Raw genomic sequence first — 15,549 nt, forward strand, 5'->3', positions numbered from 1 at the left:
ACTGGTAAAGGCTCCATCAGTCAAACAGAGGTGAGCGGAGTGCTGATGTGGCAACTGGCGACATCTTCTGGTGCGTTTTGGACCGGAGCCGTGCTCTACAATAAGAGCTGTTCTGACACTTGAATGAGGAAAACAACAATTAGGTTTAAACTGGATTTAAGTAGGGTAGAAAACTTAAACATCCATTTGTTCCAAGCACTGCACTTCAGCTTTATTGTTGCCTCTTAAGAACAATGCGCATTTGCACACACCGACACAGATAAATACAAAGCATACACAAGAAAACAGCGATCAAAATATTTAAAATGATTTTATACAAAAATGTAAAAGAAGAGCGTTCACGGTTGGGGCATCTAATTATTGTACAGTAAAGTAAAGTAACACTCCATCCACACTTTCCTCCTCTGGTCACTCTCTTTAATTCCCTTCATCAGGAGATCTACAATGTGCTCAAGAACTCTTTCACCTGAAAAACAAAAACAAACTGTTAGCATGAGAATTATAGATATTTAATATGATCTATTTAGTTCCGAAATTCATTGTAGATGATGAAAACTAGTTGTTCATCTGTGTAAACACTGCATGGGTTACTGCACTAAAGACACTTAAATAGACCTTTGAGAAAAGTGCTTGTATTTACCATCAAACATGAAATTGCTACATAAGCAACTCTTCAGGTTACATTCCCACAGAGGAAACAAGAGTGCGTGAATGTGTGTGGAGTATATGATAGATTACACCCAGATATGTAACCTCAGTGACCCCTGCAAGCTCCACGCCAAAATAGGAACTTTTTGAATACTTCCAATGTGGGTTTGTGCACAATAGAGAAATAAAGGTTGTTTCCCTGAGTGATAGTGTTCACTTCAAACTTTACAAACTGTCTGTAATCCAGGCATCTTCGGCCACAAACAATCAAAAGTAAGGTCCACGAAACCCTTTACGGGACTGGTTTGTGCTGGTAGTGGTACTAAACTGTCCTTGTTAGGTCTTATGTAATATTTACAATTTTAGTCTTTTGGTTTAACCCAAAGTGATTTGCAACTTGGGACTTAGTGTCCAAAAACACTTTGGCACGCAGACAGGGAGAGGTGGGAATCAAACCGCCAACCCTGCAATTAGTAAAGACACCCACTCCTGATCCACAGCAACCTCGTAAGAAGCATTTTAGACGGTGAAGGGAGTGGAGATGGTCCTAATCTGAAGCCCAGTACCAGCGCTGACTTTTATGAAGGCTTCTGTTATTTCATTATTTTTGATACAATTGAATAAATCTGTGAAATATCTAGCAACTCGTGTGTTTAAAAAGTGAACCATTTTTATCAGTTATCTCACAAAGTTTAAGTATAAAACAGCACAAACTGAAAATACTTCAGTAAAAGTAGGTTTTATAGTGGGCTAAGGCCAACGGGGGTGTTTGACCTCAATATGTTGCAGCTCAAAGTTCCTTTGGAACATATGGATCAAGGAGACAAATCCAAAAGATAATTTAACACTTTTAAATTTTCACTCACTTTCTCAATCATGTCAGCGCTCTTGAGATCATTTCCCTTAAACTCCTCGTTGACATCTATGGTCAAGATTGGAACATCACCAAGATACTCCATTCTGTGTGAAGAAGGAACATTGATTTAACAAGTTGCATCCAGGAAACAGCATGGATCTATCTCTTAAGCACATTCATGTGGCAGATGCAGATCACATGGAATCAGCTGCCTTCACATTATTGCATGAGACTCCAAGATCAGTCACATTAAGTAACATAGTGTTTCAGATCAGTTGCAGATCCTCTTTTTTATTTACGTAAAGTGCAAATTCATTCATTGTTCTCACAGAAACACTTCTGCTTCTGGTGCAGACATCCAATGTGTGTGTGTTTGTGCATGTGGTTGCTCACGTCATAGTCTTGTGCTGCAGCCAGCTCTCATGCTTAAAGTGGAGCTTCTCCAGATACTCCAGAGGAATGTCTTGCTCTTCTGTTCTGCCTCTCAGGTGCAGTCGCTCTAAACATTTCTGCACACACACACACACACACACACACACACACACACACACACACACACACACACACACACACACACACACACACACACACACACACACACACACACACACACACACACACACACACACACACACACACGAACAAATTTGTTGCATGTGATTTCAATTGTTCAATGGTTAATAGTAGCAAAAAGCAAAACTCTGCATTTCATTGTGCATGTTATTTACGAAACTGAATAGAGACCCAATTGAGTACCTCCGGTGAAGCTCTGAGGTAGATGATGCCATCCAGATCAATTTGTTTGCCAAACTGGCTGTGCAGCCACCCGTGCCAGTCCTGGTACACAGACCACTCAGTGTCATTCATGCACTCGCTCTCATAGAGGTTGGCTGCAAAAATGTACCTAGCACATTTGGATTAAAGGAAAAGGAAGCATAAGGATATTAAACTTAAATTTAAAAAAAAGGACAATTTATGTACAAAATGTAGTAGACTGTTAAATTGCATGATTGTGTGCGTTCGCTAGCCACAAGTTCACAAAGCAGCTTTGGTAAAATGATAAACAGTTGTTACCTGTCGCTGTAGATGGACCGCTCGAAGAACTGCACAGGATTCTCAGCCTCTCGCAGCTTCCCATTGGCTGACCTGATCTGAGCGCGCATTCTGCTTATGCAGGCGTAGCTCTGGAACGTGAAGGCCCACCTCTCCGGTTTCTCATACATCATCTGCAATACGTTTCCGCCGCTCCTCTGCGATGTGGTCAGCTCCTATGACATTAGTGATATTGTGAATCCAAATGAAGGCCTCTCATTTCCTACCGGCTGCTGTTGAAGTTGTTTTTGTGTTTTTCCTTCCTTTTAGCGCAGCTGCAGCAAGGCTGCAGCTGCGTATTTTCCCACTGGGATTAATAAAGTTGTTTGAATTTTGAATCCATACGTTACAGCAGTATAGTCCAAGTGGAAAGTACATAAGTACACATACTCAAGTACTGTACACAAGTACATTTTTAAGATAGTTGTGACTTTCTTTTACTTCACTTTACAAGAAAATGATTGTACTTTTTTACTCCACTACAGTAATTTGCTGCTTCTGTTAATAGTTACTTTGTGCAAGTGCTCAGCGATTAATAATCATAAAAACATAACTAATACTAATGTATTTTAGATTATCCAACTCTAAGTACATAAAGTGGTTGAATTAGCTTCACCTTTGCCAGCTGGTGTTTTTGTTCGACATACCAACTCTTTGACCCTCTTTTGCACACACACAGTGTACTGCAGTATTAGTAGGATTTATGGCACCACGTATCTCTCTGTCCACTTGTGGTTAGTTGATATTTGCATTTCATTGGCTTTGTACCTGCACAATGTCATTAAAGTTGAATATGATCTAATCTATAATAGGGACAAGACTTGTTCAAAGAAATGAGCCTGAGTAGATGAGTTTAAGATAAGAGCACATATTTAAAAAAGAAAAAAAAAAGTATGTAGCAATACAAGAATCGCACTGGTAAAATCTGTTCATCTGAGTTTGCACTGGCAGCTTTGTAAGACACCTTTTGTGTTTTATATAGTTCTCTTACGCTATACTTGCCGTATAAGATCACAAATGTACGCATTACTTTCTCAGTTGATTGTTTGTTCGGCAAAATAACAGATGGCCAATGTTGTTCCCCACAGTGTAACTTTCCCAAAAGTGGAAAAACCTAAACCTCAATCCGTTTCTGAATATCACCCAGTTTAAAGGCTTTTAAGCCTAACGAAGTCGCCCTGTGTTTCTGTGACAGCTCTGCAGACTTCACCATATCCCACGATCAGCAGAGGGCGCATGGCCCTGCAGCCATGACAGCAGATGAACAAGAAGCCTTGCTGGGAGACTCTATATAACTGTTACATACTGCATTAATACTTTCTAATAATATCACCGCCTTATCATTTTACTCTCTGTTATGGTGTATACAGTAGTGTTGTGTTCCGCTTAACTGTAATAGAAACGTAATGTACAGATAATACTACTGTATTTGAGATGATTTGGATTCCACTTTTACTTTCCTACTCTTGTGAGACTTAAGATTAGTTTTGGATCCAATTAGAAACATCATGATTACCATAAAACGGATCATTTTGCATTAAGAGCAATCACCCACTACTAAAAGAGAGCCATGCTTCAATTAAACAGAATGCAATCAGCGTATTCATTCCACTTGCTAATTTAATTATTTGAGCTGTTTGAGCCTTGTCATGTGACTTTACACTCAGACGCCATGACAGCCTTAACTGTCTCATATATATGTTAAGGAAACATCTGAATGTGCAGCTCATTGGTGCATAAACAGCAGCAGCAGCAGCAATATGCTGCAAACAAAGCTGTAAGCCTGCCCCTGAGCGAGAGGTTAGTGATATTTGCCCCCAGTGACATCATGTCCAGAGTGGGACCATCTGTTCTTGTGGGTATGTGCTAGTGGTGGTGGTGGTATAACAGTGGGCAGTGTGGATTTATAGATAGGTGGCAGCTGCAGTCTAAATACAGATGCAGACTCTCCAAGTTAGGTTAAGGTGTGCACTGCCTGCAATGCTGAATCAGTAAGCAGTGATCATGTGTCTCTGAGGATCTGAGTGACAATGATGACATTTATTCCACTTATTTCTAATGTCTGCTGATAAAACTATTTTGGCTTAAATTGGCAGCAAAGCACTTGGTAGATTTGCTCATGTGGAGCCGTTTGGTTCCATTTTTTTTTTAATGCCTCTGTGTTTGGATGCCACTTGTCACCACTGACTTGGAACGGTTAGGCAAAGGTGGAGGAAAACTGTGTGCCAGTACCTCGAAGTCACTGCCGTTCGTTTGGACATTGCACCACCTGGCGATCGGCTCCGGCACCACCTCCCAGTCCGCGCTCTCCTTCTCCAAAAGGCGCACAAACGTAGATTTGCCCGCGGCTGAGCACAAAGGGGATGAAAACATTCACACATGATCAATTCGTACAAGATACCGAGCTCAGTGCACATTGTGCAGCTTTATGAGCTACCAGTTATAATACTTTCTACTTTTTAGTGGCAGTAAATAGCAGCTGGCGCTAAACGTTTAATCATAAAAATATCCTCGATACACAGTAAAATGATCGCTGCGATTACACAAATTCAGCCTCATGTACCATCTTCTAAACATTGGAAGATAAAACCTTTAAAGCTTTAAGCATCTTGCGAGGTGAAACGTAAATTACTCACCGATGTTTCCCTCGATCGAAACCCGCTTTATCTTCTTCTCCTCCATCGAGTCGTTCATCGTGCCGTCCTGTGGATCGGGGCAGGGTCTCTTCGGGATAATCGGCATTTTCAGCTGGTGAATAAAAGTCTTATTTCCTACTTAAGACCGATTTTGCAGCTGCTGCTTGCTCCGCGTTGTTTCAAAGTTTGGCGGCAAGAAGCGTCAGAAAGCGGCGGGACACAGTGACGCGCCTCCGCCCAGGAAGGAAGCAGCAGCTGTGGCTCCGGTCTGCTGTGTTTACATGCAAACGTCCATCTACTCAAGTAAAAGTACCGAGAGGACGCTATAAGAAGTGAAAGCCTTACTTTCAACAACCCTAATCATTTTACTTTAAGTTAAAGTATATGAAGATTAGCAAAGGACCATTAGTGAAAGTACTTATGTAAAATAATCAGTCTCAATACTATGTTACCAACAGTCTGAAGTAAGCAGCAGTACTTAAGGTGGAAATATTTTATACAGCTGCTGTTGGGTATTTTATTAAATAATATTGCATATTTTCTAAACCAATCAATTCCAGTGAGATAGATTTTATATATATATATATATATATATATATATAGATATATATATATATATATAGATATATATATATAGATATATATATATATATATATAGATATATATATAGATATATATATATATATATATATAGATATATATATAGATATATATATATATAGATATATATATAGATATATATATAGAGAGAGAGAGAGAGAGAGAGAGAGAGAGAGAGAGAGAGAGAGAGAGAGAGAGATAAATAACACATTTTTATTTATTACAGAAAGTGAACATTGTCAGGGTGTCTTCCCCTCTTAATTTTGATTATTACACCCAACAAACCTTTTTTAAGCAGATGATGTACCTGTAGAATTTTCTGTAAAGGCTCAGTGTTATTTTATTGGAAAACAGTAACAAAACTGATAAATAGCAGCATTTTCTTCTGAAAGGTTGTAGAGTGGGTGTAAGAAAGTAGCAAAAAGGGAACTACATCAAAACGCTTGCCAATTTCTTCACTTTAAGTAACAGTGCCACCTTCCCAGTTTAGCAATTGAAGAGAAAAAAAATCCTGCAAAATATACAAAAGTATTGGTAATGAAATGTAATCTCAGTAGTATCATGTCACAATATTTAATGTGTTTGTTTGCTTTTATGTTGTATATTTCCTCAGTATCACTAGTGAATCGTTATTTTGGGTGCAGAAATATGGAAGTAGGAATTGAAATTTGTAGTTTCTTCTAACTGCATTCGGCTAGTTATGTATTTAGGCTTTACTTTAAATCTGTTCACAATATTACAAAAATTATAAATTTAGCATGGAAAGGATAGTTGAGAAGAGGCTGTCTAGCTGTGAAGTACAAAATGGGGTGAAAAGGTACAATATTTCAATCTGAAATGCAGTTCATTATAAGGAGAGAAGAGAGAAGTAAAAATACTACAATACCAGAAAACTGTACCTAAATACACTGGTTGAGTACAGACTGCACTGAGCTCACTGTTCATAGTAAACGTAGAACCAATTCAAATAGTCAAGACCACCTTTATTTGCCTTGTAAACAGCATAAATCAATTCAGTAGCGTTGAAAACTCCTATCAGGCCATTATTTACAAACATTTCATCAATTATTACAGTCAAGGAGGAAAAAACTGTGGGCAATAGGCTATGTTACGAGCATTTCATAAGGATGAAATGCTTTCAAGATGACTGGTTTTCTATTAAACTGAGATATCTGGTGAGCAGTAACATTCATAATAACAATGAAGGCGAAACAAGGATACTCAATCATTAAAAACAAACAAACTAGAGTTTTAATATCCAACTAGAGGAAGGAAAAAGGGGGGGAAGCAGCATCTAAAGAGACTCAATGCATTCTTTTGTCCAAAAGCCACCAATCCACGCTTGCTGAAAATTGTTTTCAGACAGGTCTAATCTTCTGTATTTACATGTGTGCGTCGAAGTATTACACCACTCTGACAAATTTCAAATAGAAAGATGTATAAAATGTTCATGCCACCGTTTTGTGAAACCAAACCCAAATAAAAAGCCATTTCACTTTTTAGTCATACAGCAGAATTTAAGCAATATAAAGAAATGATAACATTTGATAGAAATTATGAACGAGCCAACTTGTGTTCTTTTTAGTGTTGTGTCAATTATTGCATAGTATAACTACACTTTGAATTTGGGGACAGGGTACATGCATCTGCTGTTTGCAGCACAGCAATAAAAAAAAAAAAAAAACCGAGACCATACAAAAGCGTAAGAAATATCTGTTGTGCCTTTTAGCCGATTTCAGAGGAGGTTTTAAGCAAGTCAACATTCATTTGGGGGTAATACGAGGGAGGAAACCAACTATGGTACGTAGAAGCTGAATCAAGTGATCAGGTCAGGTCATATGACCCAGCTTCTGCCAAAGCACGGTCTAAACATTCAGGCAAGAGAGGTCAGGAAATTTGTTCAAAGTGCTTTATGGCTACTGAGATAAGGGATGTAACAAAATCCAATTCAAACTGCTTGCACTTTTTCAACTGAGTTGGGACTTGAAACACACATTTCTATATGTCTGTGTGTGGGCATTTATGTACAATTTAAGGTTTTAGAAGATTTGAGATGTCTTTTCCAGAATTTGTTTCTTGTTTAGGTACGGGGGGGTGCGGGGGGAGGAACAGGTCACTAGAAAAGGGCTAAAAGTTTAGTTCATTTTAGTCCCCGCTAAAAAGCTAACCTCACTTCTAAATCCTTAAACACATTCATTTATCATAAGCTGCACAGAAAACATGGCCAAGAGAAACTTTCTAATTAAACAGAGATCATCTTGGTGACCTGTACGTTGTTGGAGTGAACCAACGTACATAACAAATATAAAAGCAGTGTAACAAGAGAATTTGGAGCCATGGAAACTTTAAGGGAGGTGGGGTAGAAAATTGAATGTAGTGTCAGTAGTGCGACTGATGTATGGTCTTTATCTTCTTACAGTAGTCACTGCTGAAACAGGGCAATTATGAGCCATGCTAGGCACTTGGGATCCTTTTTTTTTTTTACTGACATAACATGGGCTATTGTAGACATGAACAGTAGCAACCTGAAATCCAGCTTCGATGTAGATTCATGAAGAAAAATAACTACAGCTACTGGTGGTGAAGTGGCTTAAAATCTCGCCTTAACCCTAACAATCCCCTCCTATTATCATTCATACATACAGTTTACTTATTCTCCCCAGCAGTCAGGTAGAAAAAAAGTGTTGTGTTGACTTCACCCAGAGGGAAAAATGTGCAGTCTAATAGAAAGCTAATGTCTATACTACCCTCAATGGACGATGTGACAGAATACTGGGGATTTTTCTATATAGCTAAAACCATTTTCTATAATATCTGAATCTGTGGTTTGTTGAATTAAGTGTGTAATCCCTGATAGCATCAGTCCTGGTGCCTTTAACCTATCAAGACCCTTCCTTCTACCTGGTCTTATTAAAACATTTCCCCAAATGGAAATATAGTATATACTGCATACATACAGCCAGGGTGGGGTGGGTATCTGTGCAAAAACTAGAAGACCGACAAAATAAGAATTACATTGCTGTTTATCTATCCTTAGTCGTCAGCTTTTCAATCAGCTCCTGTAGTGGGACCAGCTCTTTCCTATCAATGAGGTTAAACTCCTGAAAAAGACAAAAGGAGAGGAGGCAAATGATGTCAGAGATTAACTGTGTACTACATGCGTTTTGCCAACATACAGTGTAACAGGACTTTCCCTACCACAGAATGGCTTAGGTGCAGCACAGCCAAGTGCCAAATAAAAAGGCATTTAGGGGACACATCAAAACAAAACTAAATATAATGGTGAGATAACTATGTGCATGCAACTGTTTGGATAATGCTCTGTACCATCAACATGGCTTGAGATATTTCTATTGTTTCCTTTTGTAAACAGTGCAATCACTTGACGTTGTGTGCTTTTCAAACATACAGCAAAAGTAACACTACTTAGTGTTTGAAATAAGCCCTGGTGTCGTCCAGCTCACAGGGAACCTTAGGAAAACCCTGTTTGTTGCGCAGTTAAAAAAAAAAAAAAAAAAATACAACCATAAAAAACAACTTACATTCTATAGGTCTTTTTTAAATTTTATTTAATTTTTACCTGAACAAAAAAGATGAAGTGTTTAAATGATGTGTTGAGGTGGGCCTCTTCTTGCAGCTGCATGACAGAGTCAAAGTGCTGGTGGTAGATGTGAGCGTAGACCCTGAACAAGCGCTTCAGGATGGTCTTCGCCACGGACATAAAGTTTCGCTTAAAGGGAACACCTTGGGAACAAGATGGCAAGAAAGAAAACCACTTACATTAACCAGCTCAACAAAATCAACAATAATACAATGCCTGGTCCGGGAGGTATTTAACGTCTAATAATCTGTCACCATTTACAAACTCTAATTGGTTCTTTGAGACATGCATTGGGAGGATTAACCAAAGCAGTTTTCTCAGTTACTCAAGCTGCATGCAACAATGTTTTTTATTTCCTACTGCTTCTGGTCATCCTAACAAGTTCAGTGCAGCTGCAGTATGTTCTCCTGCACAGCAAATATTTTCACAGGCAGGTCACAGCAGGAGATGCAGGAAGTGCAAACAATCACGACTGCAACACAGAACCATCTCATTGTAACACTGTAGTTAGGAAATCGTAATGTTTTTACAACAGGTCGGCTCCCTACACTTCTCTACACAGTTGCATTGCACAGATCTGCTATGATCCAGTGAACTGCTGCCAAGTACATTCTTCTTGCATTGTACATAGATTAAACATCATTTATTCAAAAGAAGCCCTAAATGACAGGATACAGAGTTTCTTATTAAAGCTAGCAGCTACGGCTGCATGTGCATCCGCCCACTTCCAAATACTTGTTCATTTGGAAAGTACGATGAAACAATGATTTTACAAGTGCCGTCCCATTTTGTTTGCTACAAAATAAACACCAGTAAAATATAATTGTGACTTGAATTTGAATAATGAAGCCAATTCTGTGACTCCGAAGGAGAAGCTTTGGTCACTGACTGCTTCCTCTGAGGTGTACTGAGGTATCCATCAGACATTAACACATGCTGGTTCCTGTTCAACTCCATTTCTCAACACCGTCTGCTGGAAGTTAATATTGAAATATTGCATTACTGGATACTCAAATAAGCTAACCAGAGATAATTAAATGTACTTTGCTGATGACATATTACATTTTTCACCTGAAGACGGCTTCTCATTCGAGCTTTTTCTTCATCTCATGCAGCATTATTGTTATTTAACATTCTATTTCTTTAGCATTCCAGGCAAGTCACTTGATAAGTAACAAGGCTGGTTATATTGCTGCTAAGATATGTGCGAGTGATTTACATTTTATAAGCTTTAATATCCATTTATTTTGCATAGCAGCTGAATTATACAAGGACAACACTACTCCCTTCACGTCTCAGTATTAAAAGCCCCTTTAACAGTTGCAGGACCACTTTTCCATCTAACAATAGCTTTGTGTGTTGATGGTTTACAACCTATCAACACATAACTGATAATTTGACATTCAGCAGGTGTAAATACAAGTTGCTCCTCTTTAGAGCTAAGCACTAATAGAAGCCACACACACACAAACGCACCAATCTTTGATGGGAAAAGTGTCTCATCATCCAGTTGGTCTTGTACCCAGGTCATGAGGTAATCAATATACTTGGGTGCAGAGCATTTGATGGGCTTCTTAATGTTGGTTCCATCAGCCCAATGGTACTCATACCTACAAGAAATATAGAAGATTAAAAATACATGAAATAAACCCCATTGGGCCTTGCCAAAGCCCATCTAACTCTAGTGAGCTCAAGATGCCACTGTAGTATGTAAAACGTCCACTGAGAATCCACTAAGACTGGCAGCAGGAGAGTATAGACTCAGGATGTATTATATTTGCTGTGTGCTGTATTTGGTGGGTCTTTCCGATTGTGACGTAATTCTGAACCACTGAAAATAAACCCAACCTGACTTGTGGGCTGGTTAAACCTAGGAAACTTGCACACCTACAACAATACACTTACTTAGGGCCTGCAGACATGACTGGGCAACTTTCCTCTGTGCAGAAGTCTGTGATCGTGCCGTACAACATGTTGATCTGGTTAAAGAAATCCACAGCTGAAGGAAAAGAAAAATCTTAAATGAACACGCTTAATTCAAGCATGCATGAGATTAAATGCCATGTGTATCAGCAAAACACACACCCTTTACCCATCCCCACTTCACCGCCCAATCCAAACTGTGCACTCTCCAGTTATCTGGCACAAACCGTTATCGTACATTCCCAGGGGCGCGCAGCCAACTTTGGCTTTCCATCAGTGGGAGAGATCCATTTAAATAGTTGGCAGGGGCAGTCTGCCCCATTTGCTCATCTCAAGAGAAAAAAAAATACATATTGAACAGCTGATGTGACATATGCCATATGTGAGGTCCTGTTTAGGAAACACTGGCTCGTCACTGTTGGATTAGTGTTTGCCCAGTCTCCCATGAAGACATTTTAATCTAAAATGTTTGGATACTTGTCTGGATGAAGATTTGACATTAATAATACTGCATATTTCAAGGTAATACCCAGCTGATGTCTCTTATCACTGACTTCTAACAATTTGTTATCCTTCTAAGCAACTAAGCAAAAGTTTAAATGCTCCATAAAAAGACATGAGTCAAGATCCCCACTTTGACACAACAAGTCATTGTTACCATGACAGGTTTGTGAAGGGCCCAGAATGAAATAGAGTGCATGCAAAGAGACAGAGTCACAAGACATTAGAGCTCCTCAGGTAATAAGAATATGCTGCAAGAATTCATTCATTAAAAACAAAGCCTTGCAGTGAAGTTACATATAAAATAACCTCCCCAGTTGAATTGGGTCTGGGGCCCCTTTGTCTCTTCCTATGCTGTCAATTCCAATTGCAAGTTAAAAAAAGAAGAAAGAAAAAAATGTTAAACAAATTAAGTGAGCTGGTGCTTGTGAACGAAGATCATGTGTGTAGCCATTTAAACTTGCTATTGGGAGAAGTTGCTACACAGCAGTTTTTTTCTGACTTCCCTTTATTATGCAAGTTAAACCTACATCAACACTGATTCATTTCGCCTGAACTTTTACGAAATAGGAGAATCAAAGCACTGCAGTTTAACTAATCTAGATTCACTGGTGCAGTTAAAAAAAACAAACTGTCCTTTGAGAAAACACGAGATATTTGTTAAGAGAGTAAAAAACGGGGCAAAAATATGGTCGCTCTCTTTAAACGTCATGTTTGTCTTGGCCTTTAAAGGGTTTTCAAACTAGCTAAAAACATTTGAAGAAACATCAAGTCCACTTCCTTCAAACACAATGCAGCTAATAACAGTTTTCAATGACAGCACAAGTCAAATCAACAATCATTTTATGATGCATAGCCTACACTTTTGTTGCCTGCCTATATACCAGTGCAAAAAAACCTGTCAAATCTAAATTCAAATCTTCATCACTTCGCTTGAACTAAGTAGAAGGGCTTTTTAATAAACACTTGACATTATGTCAACTCTTAAAGGCAAGAGGACCATTTAGGGGAAAGCAAACAAGACTCTCACAGCACACACAATAAAGTCTATTTAACATTCACAGTGGTTTCTCCAGCATGACTGCTCATGATGTTTGAATGAAATGCCAAGATCTCACACCCTGGTACTTCACTCTCAACTGAGTAATTGAGATTTCAGGAATAGTAGAACAGAGCAAACCTGAAATTGTAGCAGCACTGAGAAGAGTGGGAGAAGATTTAAAGCTCTGTTAAAGTAAGTAAAGGGTGTATCAAGGGAGAGGGAAAAACGTAAACCTGGTGCTTACTGTTGACTGCAACCCATTCATTTAAGTCTTCACCCTCAGGCAACATGACGGCCATGCGCAGGTTTCCACTTCCCAATGTAGCCTCGGCATGTTTCAACAGCTCGTACTGATGAGAGCCCTCTGGGATATTTTTCTTGGGCTTGAACGTCTTGGATGAACGATTTCCACTGTGAGTCACATTTCAAGAGGAAGACAAAGACAGCAATACTTAATGAGGCAATCAGACAGGACGACTAATCGCGAGTTAAGACCTATAGGTAGGCTAACAAAATGTTACAGTATTTAAAAAAAAAAAAAGACAAATCAAAAGAAGAAGCTACGAAAAGGACTGACCACCATTTAAAGGGACAAGCCTGACAGAATCAAAGTGGATGACCAGAACAGTGTCTCACTGTTTAAAATGAGGCCATTTGGAGAAGTACTGTGTTCAATCTCTGCCTGCCCTATTAAACAAGAATTCATCACCAACAGAAGTCATCACAACTGTGTATCCTAAAATCCCAAACTATACAAAAAGGCAACACGTCATGGTATCATTTGTTTTTTAAAGAGAATATTAAAATTAAAATATGGCATTTTAACAGGGCAAGAGGATATTCGTGCTGTTATCCTACAGGACAGGGGTTGAACTGAACACCCAAGTTGTCTTCTAACCTTAGGTTCAATTTTTTGTTCATCAATTTAAAGCATTAGGGAAAATGTGCAGCTTAAGGAGGCTCGTATCTGGCGTAAATCGTCATGATGAACATTAGACACTCATGTCGCAGTTTGTGGCGTGTAGCTTCAAATCAACTGACTCCCTCCTTACTTCAGACACTTGCTCGGTAAATGAGGGTTTCCTCGACTTGACTTTGGGTTTTTAATTGCTTCACTCCCATCCTCATCAGAGGGCGTATTTAGTATTATGTTTCCTCTCCACCCTGTTATGTCATCCACATATTTTAAGTAGCTAGCTTATTAGCAATATCCCTGTTACCTTGAATAAATAATAGCTCCGGGTATTTCTGGTTTTTGCTGTGGTAGCGGAGGTGGATATGCCTGTAGCAACAAAATGATCCCACCAGCAAATATCAGAGACGGACTATGAGGCTCTTTCATTTAAATTGCTCGGGGATCCGCAACCTTACTGGTTAAAAAGGCTCAGTGTCAAAATTAATAAATGATACCAGGTATTCTTGAGTGACTCGTGATCTGTTATCGACGCCGACTTTAATTCAGACACCTTGACGTTACAAATACAAATAAACCAACGCAATTCGTATCAGAAATTAGGAGGCGAGTCCAGGAATTACCCTGAGCCCGTACTATGCTATTGCTATGCTAGCTAGCTAGCAAGCTTGGTCGTCTAGCATCATTGACATGTTCCAAACGCAGGGCTAGCTAATAAACAAGGCGAGACATACATCGATAGCCCAATTAGATTGTAACTCACAAAAGAAAGCTCATGTTTCCCTCGGACCGCAGCAGACAAACTTCTCTTCTTAGCCAACAGCTAACAAGGAAAGTGTACGCAGAGCAAAGGCAATGATTGTCAAAAACAAAATCAATTGTCACACTTCCGCGATTCCTGTCGAGCTTCCCCAAGTGGTCCTCGACACAAAATACCTATCACTATCTACTTATGACAAGCGGGAGAGAAATGAACCCAAAGTATATCGCATGAAAGAAAACAGGATCTTTCAAAAGGCAGAGGAATCCACCACTGACTGCGGCTCTAAACGCTAAGAGGCAGCAGCGTACTGACTGTAATAGCATCTTCTTCGCCTGACCCTCCGGGCACATTATACGCTGTTCTGTTGTGCGCTGCCATCTAGTGGCGAAAACGGCAACAACAGTCGCCGTTATTTAGTAGACACGTCTGCATTTGCCCTTAACGGTTTGGGTTTTCTTCCCATCTGGACAATGCATGGGTGTAAATTAACTTTAATTTAGTTGTACGTTTAAATGCAGAATTGTAGCCACAGGTGGTGACTATTGTAATCTGCAGTTGTGTTGTCATTTGCTTCTTTTGTCTTTGAAATGACAGTCAATTGTGAAGAAACAAAAATCCGTTCTAATGCATGGTTACATCTTCAGGTGTTGTGTTGATTCTGATCTAAACTTCAAATACACACAGTTCATTATCGTGTGTGAAAAGAAAAAAAAATCTTAATTTTGAGAATCTAGAAAAAGCACAAATTTCACATGTTGCTTATAAAATGACCACATTGTACACTATAAACAAGACATGTAATAACATCATTGTGTCAAATAGTATTGAATTATGTAATCCCTACATTAATATATCAGATTTAGCTGGTCAAATCTATCTAATAAAATAGAGTTGATAGTGGTAAATTAGTAAAATTTTCTGTAACAACATCGTAACCCTATAGTAACTTAAGATGAAAATTATATTGTAAACT

General features: G+C 39.0%; 2 protein-coding genes across 2 annotated transcripts; both read right to left on the reverse strand.

Annotated features, from left to right (window-relative positions):
* Nucleotides 1-181: 181 nt before the first annotated feature.
* Nucleotides 182-5,575, reverse strand: dck (deoxycytidine kinase). Its single transcript, XM_067483881.1, has 7 exons — nucleotides 5,233-5,575; nucleotides 4,829-4,944; nucleotides 2,579-2,772; nucleotides 2,261-2,408; nucleotides 1,898-2,013; nucleotides 1,515-1,608; nucleotides 182-466 (listed from the first exon to the last, which is right to left on the reverse strand). Exons 1-7 carry the CDS (start codon nucleotides 5,336-5,338, stop codon nucleotides 440-442), a joined length of 801 nt encoding a protein of 266 aa, XP_067339982.1. The 5' UTR covers nucleotides 5,339-5,575; the 3' UTR covers nucleotides 182-439.
* A 1,220-nt stretch (nucleotides 5,576-6,795) lies between these two features.
* On the reverse strand, nucleotides 6,796-14,889 carry mob1bb (MOB kinase activator 1Bb). Its single transcript, XM_067483404.1, has 6 exons — nucleotides 14,577-14,889; nucleotides 13,145-13,311; nucleotides 11,340-11,433; nucleotides 10,911-11,044; nucleotides 9,414-9,577; nucleotides 6,796-8,934 (listed from the first exon to the last, which is right to left on the reverse strand). Exons 1-6 carry the CDS (start codon nucleotides 14,588-14,590, stop codon nucleotides 8,857-8,859), a joined length of 651 nt encoding a protein of 216 aa, XP_067339505.1. The 5' UTR covers nucleotides 14,591-14,889; the 3' UTR covers nucleotides 6,796-8,856.
* Nucleotides 14,890-15,549: the final 660 nt, after the last annotated feature.

Source organism: Channa argus, chromosome 18 (assembly GCF_033026475.1).
Source record: "Channa argus isolate prfri chromosome 18, Channa argus male v1.0, whole genome shotgun sequence".
NCBI lineage: Eukaryota > Metazoa > Chordata > Actinopteri > Anabantiformes > Channidae > Channa > Channa argus.

Excerpts from the sequence above, each read along its gene's own strand:
- dck (XM_067483881.1), bottom strand. The coding sequence starts at position 5,338 with ATGCCGATTATCCCGAAGAGACCCTGCCCCGATCCACAGGACGGCACG. Across the intron at positions 2,773-4,828 it reads CGAACGGCAGTGACTTCGAG|GAGCTGACCACATCGCAGAG; the intron begins GTACTGGCACAC and ends CTAATGTCATAG. Across the intron at positions 1,609-1,897 it reads CTGCAGCACAAGACTATGAC|AATGGAGTATCTTGGTGATG; the intron begins GTGAGCAACCAC and ends TTCTTCACACAG.
- mob1bb (XM_067483404.1), bottom strand. Across the intron at positions 11,045-11,339 it reads GTCATGTCTGCAGGCCCTAA|GTATGAGTACCATTGGGCTG; the intron begins GTAAGTGTATTG and ends TATTTCTTGTAG. Across the intron at positions 9,578-10,910 it reads ACTTTTCCCATCAAAGATTG|GTGTTCCCTTTAAGCGAAAC; the intron begins GTGCGTTTGTGT and ends CTTGTTCCCAAG.